At 45.4% G+C, this 16,373-nt stretch overlaps 1 protein-coding gene across 1 annotated transcript; it reads right to left on the bottom strand.

Moving 5' to 3' along the window:
* Positions 1-12,486: 12,486 nt before the first annotated feature.
* LOC100275572 (uncharacterized) lies at positions 12,487-16,090 on the bottom strand. Its single transcript, NM_001149623.3, has 5 exons — positions 15,714-16,090; positions 14,541-15,410; positions 13,642-13,848; positions 13,421-13,557; positions 12,487-13,339 (listed from the first exon to the last, which is right to left on the bottom strand). Exons 2-5 carry the CDS (start codon positions 15,331-15,333, stop codon positions 12,590-12,592), a joined length of 1,887 nt encoding a protein of 628 aa, NP_001143095.2. The 5' UTR covers positions 15,334-15,410; positions 15,714-16,090; the 3' UTR covers positions 12,487-12,589.
* Positions 16,091-16,373: the final 283 nt, after the last annotated feature.

Consider the following 16,373-nt stretch of genomic DNA (forward strand, 5'->3'; position numbering starts at 1 on the left):
ACAACATAAAGCAACTAGAACAAGTGCAAAATCACTTCAAATAAAAACTCAAATTGGTTTTGATTCAATTTTGGCATATATGGATCATCCTTTGCCACCACTAGGGTTGTTTTTGCAAATCAACCTCAAATCTCTATTTCTATGTCAAACACACATGTTGAGGCATAAAGAGAGTCATTCCAAAAGAGATTGATCAAAGATTTCAAAAACTCCCCCTATTTCCCATAATCAACACTTCTCCCCACAAGAAGCCAACTTTTGACAATAGAGACAATAAAAGTTTTTTTGACACAACAAAAACTCTATTCTACTATTTTCAAAATCTCTCAAGTGGTAGCTGATCCATTTATCACTTTGGCCTTTATTTTCTCCCCCTTTGGCATCAAGCACCAAAACGGGATCAATTGTGGCCCTTTAACCCCATTGCCTCACCAAAATCTTCAATTAAGAGTACAAAGGCAATAAGATCATAGAGATGAACTTGGAATAAGTTACCCTCTCATCGGAGTGCAGTGGAAGTCTTGCATGGACCAAGTTCACCTTTCCCCTTTCAATCCACCTTCGAGACTAAATCAATCAAACTCAAGCAAATGGTTAGTCTCAAAGGGTCAAGTTGTAACACATCTCCCCCTAAACATGTGCATCACTTTGCAACGGACTTGTGAGGTCCAGGGAGTGTTTGTACAACTTGAGCACCACAATAAGCAACAAAATGCAGAATGAACATGATCAAGTGCATAAACACATATATGCTACAATTCAATCCAAGTTCCGCGAATCTAAGACATTTAGCTCACTACGCAACCTACAAAAGGTCTTCTCATCTAGAGGCTTAGTGAAGATATCGGCTAGCTGGTTCTCGGTGCTAACATGAAACACTTCGATATCTCCCTTTTGCTGGTGGTCTCTCAAAAAGTGATGTCGGATGTCTATGTGCTTTGTGCGGCTGTGTTCAACAGGATTTTCCGCCATGCGGATAGCACTCTCATTATCACATAGGAGTGGGACTTTGCTCAGATTGTAGCCAAAGTCCCGGAGGGTTTGCCTCATCCAAAGTAGTTGCGCGCAACACTGACCTGCGGCAACGTACTCGGCCTCAGCGGTGGATAGGGCAACGGAGGTTTGTTTCTTAGAGTTCCATGACACCAGGGACCTTCCTAAGAATTGGCACGTCCCTGATGTACTCTTCCTATCGACCTTACATCCAGCATAGTCGGAATCTGAGTATCCAACCAAGTCAAAGGTAGACCCTTTTGGATACCAGAGTCCGAAGCAAGGCGTAGCAACTAAATATCTAAGAATTCGCTTCACCGCCACTAAGTGACATTCCTTAGGATCGGATTGAAATCTAGCACACATGCATACGCTAAGCATAATGTCCTGTCTACTAGCACATAAATAAAGTAAAGACCCTATCATTGACCGGTATGCTTTTTGATCAACGGACTTACCTCCTTTGTTGAGGTCTGTGTGTCCGTCGGTTCCCATCGGCGTCTTTGCGGGCTTGGCGTCCTTCATCCCAAACCTCTTTAGCAAGTCTTGCGTGTACTTCGTTTGGGAGATGAAAGTGCCGTCTTTGAGTTGCTTCACTTGGAACCCAAGGAAGTAGTTCAACTCGCCCATCATCGACATCTCGAATTTCTGCGTCATCACCCTGCTAAACTCTTCACAAGACTTTTGGTTAGTAGAACCAAATATTATGTCATCGACATAAATTTGGCACACAAACAAATCACCATCACATGTCTTTGTGAAAAGAGTTGGATCGGCTTTCCCAACCTTGAAAGCATTAACAATTAGAAAGTCTCTAAGGCATTCATACCATGCTCTTGGGGCTTGCTTAAGTCCATAGAGCGCCTTAGAGAGCTTACACACATGGTCGGGGTACCGTTCATCCTCGAAGCCAGGGGGTTGCTCCACGTACACCTCCTCCTTGATTGGCCCGTTGAGGAAAGCGCTCTTCACATCCATTTGGTACAACCTGAAAGAATGATGAGCGGCATATGCTAGCAAGATACGAATTGATTCTAGCCTAGCCACAGGAGCAAAAGTCTCCTCGAAATCCAAACCTGCGACTTGGGCATAACCTTTTGCCACAAGTCGAGCCTTGTTTCTCGTCACCACCCCGTGCTCGTCCTGTTTGTTGCGGAACACCCACTTGGTTCCCACAACATTTTGCTTCGGACGAGGCACTAGTGTCCAAACTTCATTCCTTTTGAAGTTGTTGAGCTCCTCCTGCATGGCCAACACCCAGTCCGGATCTAGCAAGGCCTCCTCTACCCTGAAAGGCTCAGTAGAAGAGACAAAGGAGTAATGCTCACAAAAATTAACTAATCGAGATCGAGTAGTTACTCCCTTGCTAATGTCACCCAGAATTTGGTCGACGGGATGATCCCTTTGAATCATCGCTCGAACTTGGGTTGGAGGTGCCGGTTGCGCTTCTTCCTCCATCACATGATCATTTTGTGCTCCCCCTTGATCACACGCCTCCACTTGAGGTACCTGTTCGTCATCTTGGGTTGGGGGATGCACCATGGTTGAGGAAGAAGGCTGATCACGTTCATCTTGTTCCTGTGGCCGTACTTCTCCAATCGCCATGGTTCGTATAGCGGTCGTCGGAACATCTTCTTCATCTACATCATCACAATCAACAACTTGCTCTCTTGGAGAGCCATTAGTTTCATCAAATACAACGTCGCTAGAGACTTCAACCAAACCCGATGATTTGTTGAAGACTCTATACGCCTTTGTATTTGAGTCATAACCTAACAAAAACCCTTCTACAGCTTTGGGAGCAAACTTAGAATTTCTACCTCTCTTCACTAGAATGTAGCACTTGCTCCCAAATACACGAAAGTAAGATACATTGGGTTTGTTACCGGTTAGTAGCTCATACGACGTCTTCTTGAGGAGGCGATGAAGGTAGACCCTGTTGATGGCGTGGCAAGCCGTGTTCACAGCTTCCGTCCAAAAGCACTCGGGGGTCTTGAACTCTCCTAGCATCGTCCTTGCCATGTCGATGAGCGTCCTGTTCTTCCTCTCTACCACACCATTTTGTTGTGGTGTGTAGGGAGCGGAGAACTCGTGCTTGATCCCTTCCTCTTCAAGGAACTCCTCCACTTGAAGGTTCTTGAACTCGGATCCGTTGTCGCTCCTTATCTTCTTCACTTTGAGCTCAAACTCATTTTGAGCTCTCCTGAGGAAGCGTTTGAGGGTCCCTTGGGTTTCGGACTTTTCCTGCAAAAAGAACACCCAAGTGAAGCGGGAAAAGTCATCAACAATAACTAAACCATACTTACTTCCTCCTATGCTCAGATAGGCGACGGGTCCAAAAAGGTCCATATGCAGCATCTCCAAGGGTCTTGATGTCGTCATCACATTTTTGGTGTGATGAGAGCCTCCCACCTGTTTCCCTGCTTGACAAGCTGCACAAGGTCTATCTTTTTCGAATTGAACATTAGTTAGACCTATCACGTGTTCTCCCTTTAGAAGCTTGTGAAGGTTCTTCATCCCCACATGTGCTAAGCGGCGATGCCACAGCCAGCCCATGCTAGTCTTAGCTATTAAGCATGCATCTAGACCGGCCTCTTCTTTTGCAAAATCAACTAAATAAAGTTTGCCGTCTAATACACCCTTAAAAGCTAGTGAACCATCACTTCTTCTAAAGACAGACACATCTACATTTGTAAATAGACAGTTATATCCCATTTTGCATAATTGACTCACAGATAGCAGATTATATCCAAGAGACTCAACTAAAAATACATTAGATATGGAGTGCTCATTAGAAATTGCAATTTTACCTAAACCTTTTACCTTGCCTTGATTCCCATCACCGAATATAATTGAATCTTGGGAATCTTTATTCTTGACGTAGGAGGTGAACATCTTCTTCTCCCCCGTCATATGGTTTGTGCATCCGCTGTCGATAATCCAGCTTGAACCCCCGGATGCATAAACCTGCAAGGCAAATTTAGGCTTGGGACTTAGGTACCCAACTCATGTTGGGTCCTACAAGGTTAGTGCAAATATCCTTAGGGACCCAAATGCAAGTTTTGTCTCCCTTGCATTTTGCCCCTAACTTCCTAGCAACAATTTTCTTATCCTTTCTACAAATAACAAAGGAAGCATTTAAAGCACAATAAATTGTAGAAGGTTCATTCACTACTTTCCTAGGAGCATGAATAACATTCTTTCTAAGCATAGCATTTTTCCTAGACATATTTCTACCATGCATAAAGGAAGAACTATGAGCATCACAATCATCATAAGCATTATAACCCCTATAAGCACTTCTATCATGATACAAAAAAGCATGGTTCTTTTTAGTGCTACTAGCCATAGGAGCCTTCCCTTTTTCCTTGGCGGAGATAGGAGCCTTATGGCTTGTCAAGTTCTTGACTTCTCTCTTGAAGCCAAGCCCATCCTTAATTGAGGGGTGTCTACCAACCGTGTAGGCATCCCTAGCAAATTTTAGTTTTTCAAAATCACTTTTGCTAGTCTTAAGTTGAGCATTAAGACTAGCCACTTCATCATTTAGTTTTGAAATTGAAACTAAGTGTTCACTACAAGCGTTAATATCAAAATCCTTACACCTAGTGCAAATTGCAATATTTTCACTACAAGAGTTACTTGCTACTTCTAGTTTAGCATTTAAAACATTAATTTCACCTTTTAAAGAAGAAATGGTTTCATTACAAGTAGAAAGTTCACAAGAAAGTATTTCATTTCTTTTAACTTCTAGAGCAAGTGAATTTTGTGCACTTACAAATTTATCATGTTCTTCATATAAAAGGTCTTCTTGTTTCTCTAAGATTCTATCCTTTTCATTTAAGGCATCAATCAACTCATTAATCTTAGCTATCTTAGTTCTATCCAATCCCTTGAATAAACTAGAGTAATCAATTTCATCCTCACTAGATTCATCATCACTAGAAGAATCATAAGTATTAGCATTACGAGTGATTACCTTCTTTTCCCTTGCCATGAGGCAAGCGTGATGCTCGTTGGGGAAGAGAGCCGATTTGTTGAAGGCAGTGGCAGCAAGCCCTTCGTCGTCGGAGTCGGACGAAGAGCAATCCGAATCCCACTCCTTTCCAAGGTGTGCTTCACCTTTGGCCTTCTTGTAGACCTTCTTGTTCTCTCTCTTCCCATTTTTCCCTTGCTCCTGGTCACTATCATTTTCGGGACAGTTAGCAATAAAATGACCAAGCTTACCGCATTTGAAGCATGATCGCTTTCCCTTGGTCTTGGCCTTGCTTGGCTGTCCCTTTCGACCTTTTAGCGCCGTCTTGAATCTCTTGATGATGAGAGCCATCTCTTCATCATTGAGCCCGGCCGCCTCAACTTGCGCCACCTTGCTAGGTAGCGACTCCTTGCTCCTCGTTGCCTTTAGAGCAATGGGTTGAGGCTCGTGGAGTGGACCGTTCAACGCGTCGTCGACATATCTTGCCTCCTTGATCATCATCCGCCCGCTCACGAATTTTCCAAGTACTTCCTCGGGCGTCATCATCGTGTACCTGGGATTCTCACGAATATTGTTCACGAGATGAGGATCAAGAACGGTAAATGACCTGAGCATTAGGCGGACGACGTCGTGATCCGTCCAACGCGTGCTCCCGTAGCTCCTTATTTTGTTGATAAGGGTCTTGAGCCGGTTGTAAGTTTGAGTTGGCTCCTCTCCCCTTATCATGGCGAATCGTCCAAGCTCGCCCTCCACCAACTCCATCTTGGTGAGCATGGTAGCGTCATTTCCCTCATGAGAGATCTTGAGGGTATCCCAGATTTGCTTGGCGTTATCCAAGCCACTCACCTTGTTATATTCATCCCTGCACAATGAAGCTAGAAGAACAGTAGTAGCTTGTGCATTCTTATGGATTTGCTCATTAATGAATATAGGACTATCCGCACTATTAAAGTGCATTCCACTATCTACAATCTCCCATATACTAGGATGGAGAGAGAATAGGTGACTACGCATTTTGTGGCTCCAAAATCCGTAGTCCTCCCCATCAAAGTGTGGGGGCTTGCCGAGTGGAATGGAAAGCAAATGTGAATTTGAACTTTGCGGAATACGAGAGTAGTCAAAGGAAAAGTTAGAATTAACCGGTTTCCTTTGTTCGTAGTCGTTGTGGTCGTCGTCCTTTTGGGAAGAAGTAGACTCATCACTGTCGTCGTAGTAGACGATTTCCTTGATGCGCCTTGTCTTCTTCTTCTTTCCTTCCTTCCGTTTATGACCCGAGCCAGAGTCGTTAGGCTTGTCATCTTTGGGCTCGTTGACGAAGGACTCCTTCTCCTTATCGTTGATCACGATTCCCTTCCCCTTAGGATCCATCTCTTCGGGCGGTTAGTCCCTTTGAAGAGCACGGCTCCGATACCAATTGAGAGCACCTAGAGGGGGGGGTGAATAGGTGATCCTGTAAAACTTCAAAACTTAAGCCACAAAAACTTGTTAAGTGTTAGCACAATTATGGCCAAGTGGCTAGAGAGGAGTCAAAACACAATAACCACAAGAAATCAATCACAGAGATGACACGGTGGTTATCCCGTGGTTCGGCCAAGTACAAAACTTGCCTACTCCACGTTGTGGCGTCCCAACGGACGAGAGTTGCACTCAACTCCTCTCAAGTGATCCAATGATCAACTTGAATACCACGGTGTTCTTGCTTTTCTTTTCTCAATCCCGTTTGCGAGGAATCTCCACAACTTGGAGCCTCTCGCCCTTACAAAAGATGTTCACAGAGAATCACGGAGCAAGGGAGGGATTAGCAACTCACACACGACAAAAGATCACAGCAAATACGCACACACAAGACCCAGACTTGAGCTCAAGAGACTAGCACACTAGAACGGAGCTCAAATCACTAGAATGTCGAACAAGTGCGCAAGATTGATGTGTGAGTGATCAAGAGTGCTCAAGGAATGCTTGGTGTCCTCCTCCATGCGCCTAGGGGTCCCTTTTATAGCCCCAAGGCAGCTAGGAGCCGTTGAGAACAAATCTGGAAGGCCATCTTTGCCTTCTGTCGTCGGGCGCACCGGACAGTCCGGTGCACACCGGACACTGTCCGGTGCCCGATTTGTTTCCATAAAAAGCTCATCCGACCGTTGCTTTCTGATGCAGATCTGCGCACAGTTGGCGCACCGGACATGTCCGGTGCACACCGGACAGTCCGGTGTACCTTTCCGACCGTTGGCTCGGCCACGTGTCGCGCGCCGATCGCGCGGCCGACCGTTGGCCCGGCCGACCGTTGGCTCACCGGACAGTCCGGTGCACACCGGACAGTCCGGTGCACACCGGACAGTCCGGTGAATTTTAGCCGAAGTCGCCGGAGAAAAACCCGAGAGCGGCTGGTTTGCTCCACGCTGGTCTGGCGCACCGGACACTGTCCGGTGCACACCGGACAGTCCGGTGCCCCAGCCCGAAACAGCCTGTTGGCTGTACACAGCCAACATTCTCCTTTTCTTCTTCTCTCTGTTTCTAACACTTAGACAACTATATTAGTACACAAAACCAATGTACTAAGGCTTAGACACATACCTTTGCTTGTGATTTGCACTTTGTTCATCCATGGGCATAGATTCATATTTAAGCACTTGTGTTTGCACTCAATCACCAAAATACTTAGAAATGGTCCAAAGGCACATTTCCCTTTCATGTATGTCAAATTTATGTTGATGATATCATATTTGGGTCTACTAACGAATCTACATGTGAGGAATTTAGTAGGATCATGACAAAGAAATTCGAGATGTCGATGATGGGGGAGTTGAAGTACTTCTTAGGATTTCAAGTGAAGCAACTCCAAGAGGGCACCTTCATTAGCCAAACGAAGTATATTCAAGACATTATAAACAAGTTTGGAATGAAGGATGCTAAGCCCATCAAAACACCCATGGGAACCAATGGGCATCTCGACCTCGACACGGGAGGTAAATCCGTAGATCAAAAGGTATACTGGTCGATGATAGGCTCTTTACTTTACTTATGTGCATCTCGACCGGATATTATGCTTTCCGTTTGCATGTGTGCAAGATTCCAAGCCGACCCTAAGGAAGCTCACCTTACGGCCGTAAAACGAATCTTGAGATATTTAGTTTATACTCCTAAGTTTGGGCTTTGGTACCCTCGGGGATCCACATTTGATTTAATTGGTTATTCGGATGCCGATTGGGCGGGGTGTAAAATTAATAGAAAGAGCACATCGGGGACTTGCCAGTTCTTGGGAAGATCCTTGGTGTCTTGGGCTTCAAAGAAGCAAAATTCCGTAGCTCTTTCTACCGCCGAAGCCGAGTATATTGCCGCAGGCCATTGTTGCGCAACTACTTTGGATGAGGCAAACCCTTAGGGACTATGGTTACCAATTAACCAAAGTTCCTCTTCTATGTGATAATGAGAGTGCAATCCGCATGGCGGATAATCCCGTTGAGCATAGCCGCACTAAACACATAGCCATTCGGTATCATTTCTTAAGGGATCACCAACAAAAGGGAGATATCGAGATTGCATACATTAACACTAAAGATCAATTAGCCGATATCTTTACCAAGCCACTAGATGAACAAACTTTCAACAAACTTAGGCATGAGCTAAATATTCTTGATTCTAGGAATTTCTTTTGATGTCTTGCATACATAGCTCATAAATATACCTTTGATCATATCTCTTTCATGTGCTATGACTAATGTGTTTTCAAGTGTATTTCAAACCTAGTCATAGGTATATTGAAAGGGAATTGGAGTCTTCGGTGAAGACAAAGGCTTCCACTTCACTCCATAACTCATCCTTCGCCGTCGCTCCGAGCCATTCTCCAACGTTGGTATAATCTTCACTCATGTTATTTACCAAAGGGGGAGAAAGTAGTTTAAAAGGGCTCTAATGATTCCGTTTTTGGCGATTTATGCCAAAGGGGGAGAGAGCATGAGCCCAAAGCAAAAGGACCGCACCACCATCAATTTCAAAAATTTTAGCCTTCAATTTGGTTTTAAAGAAGTATTTTTCAAATTGGTATCTTATTTGTGATATAATTTCAAATTGGTATACCCTCTTCAAAATTAACATCAAAACCCTCTTGAACACTAAGAGGAGGATTTCATTAAGGGGGAGTTTTGTTTAGTCAAAGGAAAAACATTTGAAACAGGGGGAGAAAATTTCAAATCTTATAAATCCTTCTCAAGAATCTTATTCATTTACCTTTGACTATTTGCAAAAGGACTTTGAAAAGAATTTGCAAAAACAAAACATGTGGTGCAAGCGTGGTCCAAAATGTTAAATAAGCAAGAAACAATCCATGCGTATCTTATGAGAATTTCTATTGGCTCAATTCTAAGTAACCTTTGCACTTACAATTATGCAAACTAGTTCAATTATGCACTTCTATATTTGCTTTGGTTTGTGTTGGCATCAATCACCAAAAAGGGGGAGATTGAAAGGGAATTAGGCTTACACCTATTTCCTAAATGATTTTGGTGGTTGAATTGCCCAACACAAATAATTGGACTAACTAGTTTGCTCGAGTCTATAAGTTCTACAGGTGCCAAAGGTTCACAATAAGCCAATAAAAAGACCAAGAAAAGGGTTCAAACAAAGAGAGCAAGGGACAACCGAAGTGTGCCCTGGTCTAGCACACCGGACTGTCCGATGTGCCACCGGACAGTGTCCGGTGCACCAGGGAACTCCAAGCTGAACTCCTCACCTTCGGGAATTCTCAGAGGTGCTACGCTATAATTCACCGGACTGTTTGGTGCACCACCGGACAGTGTCCGGTGCCCCAAGGGAGAGCAACTCTGAACTCGCCAGCTTCGGGAATCCACTCCGCTATAATTCACCGGACTGTCCGGTGAGTCATGGGACAGTGTCCGGTGCACACCGGACTGTCCGGTGTGACAGCGGAGCAACGGCTACTTCGCGCGCAACGGTCGACTGCAACGCATTAAATGCGCGCCTGCGCGCACAGAGGAGCAGAGCACGCGCGGGTGGCACACCGGATAGCCTACATGGCCTGTCCGGTGCACCACCGGACAGCCAGGCGGGCCCACAAGACAGAGCTCCAACGGTCGAACCCCAACGGTCTGCTGACGTGGCTGGCACACCGGACAGTGTGCGCCATGCGACTGCAGCCTTCCAACGGCCACTTTGTGGTGGTTGGGGCTATAAATACCCCAACCACCCCACATTCATTGGCATCCAAGTTTCTACACTTCTACACCTTACAAGAGCTATAACATTCAATACAAGACACACCAAAGAGATCAAATTCTCTCCCAACTCCATTCAAAGCTTTAGTGATTAGAGAGAGAGATTTTTTGTGTTCATTTGAGATCTTGCGCTTAGATTGCTTCTTTTTCTCATTCTTTCTTGCGATCATCTCAATTGTAATCAAGGCAAGAGACACCAATTGTGTGGTGGTCCTTGCAGGAAGTTTGGTTCCCAATTGATTGAGAAGAGAAGCTCACTCGGTCCGAGGGACCGTTTGAGAGAGGAAAAGGGTTGAAAGAGACCCGGTCTTTGTGACCACCTCAACGGGGAGTAGGTTTGCAAGAACCGAACCTCGGTAAAACAAATCATCGTGTCTCGCTCTTTATTCGCTCACGATTTGTTTTGCGCCCTCTCTCTCGGACTCGCTTATATTTCTAACGCTAACCCGGCTTGTAGTTGTGATTAAGTTTGTAAATTTCAGATTCGCCCTATTCACCCCCCCCCCTCTAGGCGACTTTCACTAAGAAAACCGATGTGATCACATCGAGTTAGTTGCTTTTGGTTTGCTCAGCTCCACCAAAAGGCAGGGGGGCATATGTTTGGAACCAAAATGAGCGGCGAACGGTCCGGCCCTGAGGCCGGAGGTTCGCAGTCCGGATGGTCCGCGCCTGTGAGCCGGACGGTCCGCGCAAGCGCAGAACAGATTAGGGTTCCGAGTTTTTTGCTATGTTTGTTGGCGAGAATCTCGGGATAAGCACAGAAATTAGTTTGTAAAGGGTCCAGCCCCCTCCTCTATAAATAGAGAGGTATACGACCGATTTGTAATCATGAATCGAATCAATACCACTTCTATTTCGCATTTATTTCCAGCACAATTAGGAGTAGTTCTAGTCTAGTTCTAATTTAGCCTCTCGATCCCCAAATTCTCCGCTTCTCTTCGACTCTATGTCGATTAGAGGAGTCTAGGTCGGCCGGCCCGAGCCTAGACAACTCTTAGGATCTCTTCTCCCCGACGGGGTCCCTCTCGGGAGCGAGATCCAGGCGCCGCCGGCGATCTTCCGTCGCCCCTGTGCACGCGCGGACCATCCGACCGTCAGGTAGGAGACCCTAGCCCCTGCGCCAGGTCGCGGACCGCCCGGCCCCAGGTCGCGGACCGTCCGCACCTGACCAGAGAGCACAGCCACGATTCTTGTTGGGTGTTTGGCGCTCCAAAAGGGCGTTAACACACACTTACCGATATATTTTTGAACTTCTAGTAGAGTATATCACTTTTTTGAACTTCTAGTACTGCACATGTAGAACTTCAGCAAGTTCAATTTTGAAAAACTTCATTCTGCTGGCATCAAAATAGTCAATAAAACTTTGTATACAATACGAGCATGAGAAAAACATTGGCTTCACAAAAATAGTACTAATGCCACACCTAATTTCAATGCTATTTTGAACATTTTTGTGCTTTTGCATCGTTCTACCTTTTGAATGTTGGCCTACGCACATAGGGCCAAAAACGTCCAAAATAGCATTGAAATCAAGTATAATATATTTTAAGTCTTAGTCAGACTTAAAATATGTTATACTTGATTTCAATGCTATTTTGGACGTTTTTGGCATCTTGTGCGTAAAAATCCAAATTTCTTCCGGACAGCATTGTCATCTTTGTTAGCAGTATACAGGCAAGTTGTGAAATTTAGCAGACTTTTGGTAAGGGGGTCCAATTATAGATGTCCAAATGGACGGGTCGTGTCGGCCCGGCCCGGATTAGCTAGCGGGTCGTCCTGTGTCGTGCCAGCCCATAGGACCCGACCGAGGCTCAGGAACAGCCCGCTAGGTTAATAACTGTGTCGGGCCAGCCCATGACCCGACGGGCCTAACGGACCCGACGGGCCTAACGGGACCATAACAGTATATGACGTTTAAATGATAAAAATATCCTAAAAAGATGTATATTTGATGGTTTAAACCATATTTATTAGCTCTAAATATTTATTTGCACTCATATAACCAACAAAAAAACACATGTTTCTTGTGTTTTATACTCTATATTCAAGTATAATATATATATTTATATGAAAAAATAGAAAATAAATAAAACCGGACTGTGTCGGGTCTAGCTCGTCGCGCCACGCCTTTAGCCCAGGCATGGCCCTGTGACCGGGCCGGGCCGGCACGGGTTACAACGTGCCATTCCGGTTTCGAGCCGCCCAGCAAGCCCGGCCGTTTGGACATGTATAGGTCCAATGTGCATTTTGTAGGCCTGGAAGGAACTGAAACACGCATCGGGAAAAAAACATCGCGAGAAAAGAAGCCGCAAAACAATTAATAATTTTCCTTTCTCAATAATAATTCGACACTACATGCTATATCTCAAAAATAAATGGTGTATAGTGAAGTGGCCTATTGATCCACAGAAAACAGAAGTTTTTGAGCGTTAACAAGTACAGGGGAACCTTGTTTAGTTCTCTCTACAATCTGCTGAATCAGCACTTTACAGTCGTCGTCTTCGTCGTCCGACTCATCTCTATCGCTCTCTTGATCCCTGTTAGGATCTGTGCTCTTTAGAACTCTCTCCCAAGTGGGTACTTCTTTCAGCTTCGTAGAGCTGTCCTCCATTCCCCAGATTAAACCACGGTCTACCAGGTAATCTTCGGTTGCCTGTGCCTTCCCATTTGTACTTGTAGTGCAAGGGGAGTCCGCAATTCTCATGAATTCTTCGTAAGCTTCGTCATAAGCTTCAAGCGCGTCTCCAGATAGGTTTAGACAATATGGTTCTGCCAAGGAGCTAATTTCTTGTATGAAAATGGGACTTCCTCGTCCTGAAGAACCTGATTCACTGTTTGAGCATATCGGTTCAGAGAATATTTCATCAGTCACCATCATCTGTAGTTGCGCCTGCTTCTGTCTGTGGGCAATTGATGATTCAAGCTCCTTGACTCGGTCTTCAAGCCTACGTTGGATCACCTTGTGGAGACGAATGCTGAGATCTCTAGGTGAGACGGGATAGTTTGCTCCACATGTGTAGTCTGGGGAACTTTCCCTGCTGTCCCTGCCATAGTCACATTCACTGCTGTAATCTGTGACGTCCCGGGGGACCATATCAGCTTTCAGTTCCCCACAAACAATGTCACCAATGAACTCCTTGTCAGCCTACGCATGCAGAATTTCAGTAAATAGAAATTTAGGCTACATACAGATCTATGTGGAATATTTTTTGTGAAAGATAGTTACCTCATTGAAGTCAGATGTTTCTTCTTCCAAACGTTTCGAAGTGATATTCAGTTCCAGTCTTGCAAGCTCAGCTTCAAGCTCCGCTTCAATTTTGCTCATTGCCTCTGAATCAACTACTTGTGGTTTGCTATTATCATCTATTATCAGCAAATAAGATACATAAGATTTTGGTTTGAATAAGTTAAAAATGTTGTGAGAAATTCAAACAAATGTTACTTTACCATCATGTTCGCTAGAAGTTTCATTAGGCAATTCCTTCACAGTTAAACCCTCTTTCATCTCCAGTTCATCTTGTAAATCCTGAACTAAGTTTTCCATTCGTTTTAGTGTGCCCTTCAGCGTATCAAATTCCTTCTTGTTTGACAGAGAAGACCATAGAATACCAATGCTCACCCCAGTAGAGAATAGGAGGAATCGATCATGTAAACCTGCAGATCAAATATGCATATTTAGGACGTGCCAAATGCGTCAAAGGGGAGAGAAAAATCAAAATGGCATGAAATCATTGAAGCGTGCCATTCATACAGAGAAGTCACCCTTCAATATAACCTTACCGGTTGGGTTTTACTACAAGTAAAGTCGTTAGCAGCACAGTAAAAGAGGTAACTGGGACACATGAGTGTCCACAAAACCTCATGTGCACTATAAGCAGGGGCGGACTCACCACCCAGGCACCGCAGGCGGTGGCCTGGGCTGGCTCGCCGGCTGCAATGGAGGGCAAGGCGCGAGCACAGTGCACGGAAGCAAGCAGCACGTGGCACGAGCACAGGCGTGGGGATCACACCGTATTCTCGCCTAGGCTGTCATCAGTTCCTGGGTCCGCCACTGACTATAAGGCAACAGATTGTATCTTTACTACATAGTTGTTCTATGAAATTAGACCAAAACAGAACTGTACTACCAATGTTGCAAAAGGAAAGCATGTGCAAAAATCACCTTGTAGAAATACGAATGAAAATGAAGGTGTCGAAATGCCCAAGGAATGCAGTATTTGACTCACTTCCATTTAATGCATAGTCTATGATAGGGAGAACATTTTGGAAGCTAATTATTCCAAGCATGGGATTCCTCGGCTATAATCATGTAGCAAACGTTGAGGAATGATGTTGAAAGTAAGTACCTGCTTGTTCATGTGAGCTGCTACTTCGCTGAGAACCAGACAGACCAAGCCTTCCATCATGTGAATTTCTGCACTCATGTTTGAGTTTCTTCAACTCAGGTAGAGGAACAATTCCAATCAGACCTCCTAGCATCGCTGAGGTGCCTCTACATTCCTCCTTGTCTATTCCGATATTAAAGGGCAGAGGTACTGGCTCATAGCGTGATTTACTAATTATCCTTGTACCATCTGTCACAATGAATGGCCTAGCAGAAGCTGGGGAAGGAGCTGGAGCAAATGTGCATTCTTCGATTTCAAAGTTCTCACTGTAAAGCTGTGGGACGTAGGAGTTGTCCATTGGCACAAGTGGCTTCATCAAATTCGAACGAGATCTTCTGCTCCTAACAGCTCCACAACCTCTTCCAGGCCCAGAACCAAGACCAGGACTCCTTGGTGAGATTCCAACAGCATGACCCTCTCGAAGGACATCGACCCGATTCTTGCCCTTACCGCTCGCAAGCACACTTTCCCCATGGTTCTGTGAGCCGTTTCTTCTAAAAATCCATGGTTGTAAACTTAGAAGGGATCCAGGATCCCTCACATATTCGCCTGGGCTCAATGAATCAGTGCTGTGGTTGCTGCTAGTAGAAGCAACTGCCCTGCCACCAAATGCAGAGCGAGCGGAGTTTCTTGGAGTATTGCAAGGCACATTGTCCTCGTCGAGACCTAAGTCCCCAGCAAACTGATTAAGAATCATCCTGTGAAACACATTGTTCCCCACTTCCCCGTTCTTGGCGTTGCCCTGCTTATCCATCAGGAGAAATCGAGACTGGCACTAATTCTTCAACAGCACCACAGAAGTCTCTTCATGTCCACAATTACTCAGGCAATCTACATAAACAAAACCTGGTTAGAGCATCAGACCAAGCACAAAGCTTCAACTCATCAACATTAAAGATAAGCATATAGCATATGTAGACCTGCCTGATGATTTAATACTGGTTCAGCCATTCATTGAACCACAAAATTTCAGGGAAAACAATAAACCGCACCCCACGCTTTGGCAACGAGCATCGGTGCTGAAAATCTGGGCGGAAAGCGAGAAAGACTCGGACTCTCTGCTCGCGGCCGCAGCCCATCAGGACAGAACTACCAAGAACCATCTATACAAGCAAGCAACCTAGGATTACTCACCAGGAAAACAAGAAATGGAACCGCCACCTTCGGATGGATCACCCCTCCTCTCCACCAGGCCGAGGGAGCGGCGGCGGTGGCCGCGGCCGTGGATCCGGCTGGAAGTGGCCGCGAAACCTTCAGAAAAAACAACCCGCTGCCCCTTTATCTCACCCACCAGAAGGGCAGAGAAGGATAAGGCGCCACGAAATGCCGGCGTCGCGAACGGAGGAAGCGAGGCGGCGCGAGCTGGGGCTAGACCGCTAGAGCAGGTGGGGAGCATCCATCAGAATCAGACCATCACAGAGAAGGCATTTGGGGGGGTCGGATTTGGGCGCTTGGGTTTGGTCCGGAGGGGGCAGGGCAGGCAGGAAGAACATCCCGAGGAGCCAAACCACCAAGCACAGGAGTATACAGTACAGGACCACGACAGCACGGGAAAAAAAGATAAGAAATTTATGCAAGAAATTGCTGGAGCAGAACATAGTTAGTTCTTGAGCCACGTATAAATGCGGTAAAGAGTTTACTGCTGGTAGGGAAAAGAAATTCATGACGCGACACGAACAAACGGTCAGAGAGAAACCTTCATTCGCAAAAGCAACGGATTTGTTGGCGTGTATGAAAACGCCGCACAAACAAACTAGTACATTGGCATCGACGGCTTGGCGCATGTATCTATTT

Source organism: Zea mays, chromosome 3 (genome assembly GCF_902167145.1).
Source record: "Zea mays cultivar B73 chromosome 3, Zm-B73-REFERENCE-NAM-5.0, whole genome shotgun sequence".
In the NCBI taxonomy this organism is placed as follows: Eukaryota; Viridiplantae; Streptophyta; class Magnoliopsida; order Poales; family Poaceae; genus Zea; species Zea mays.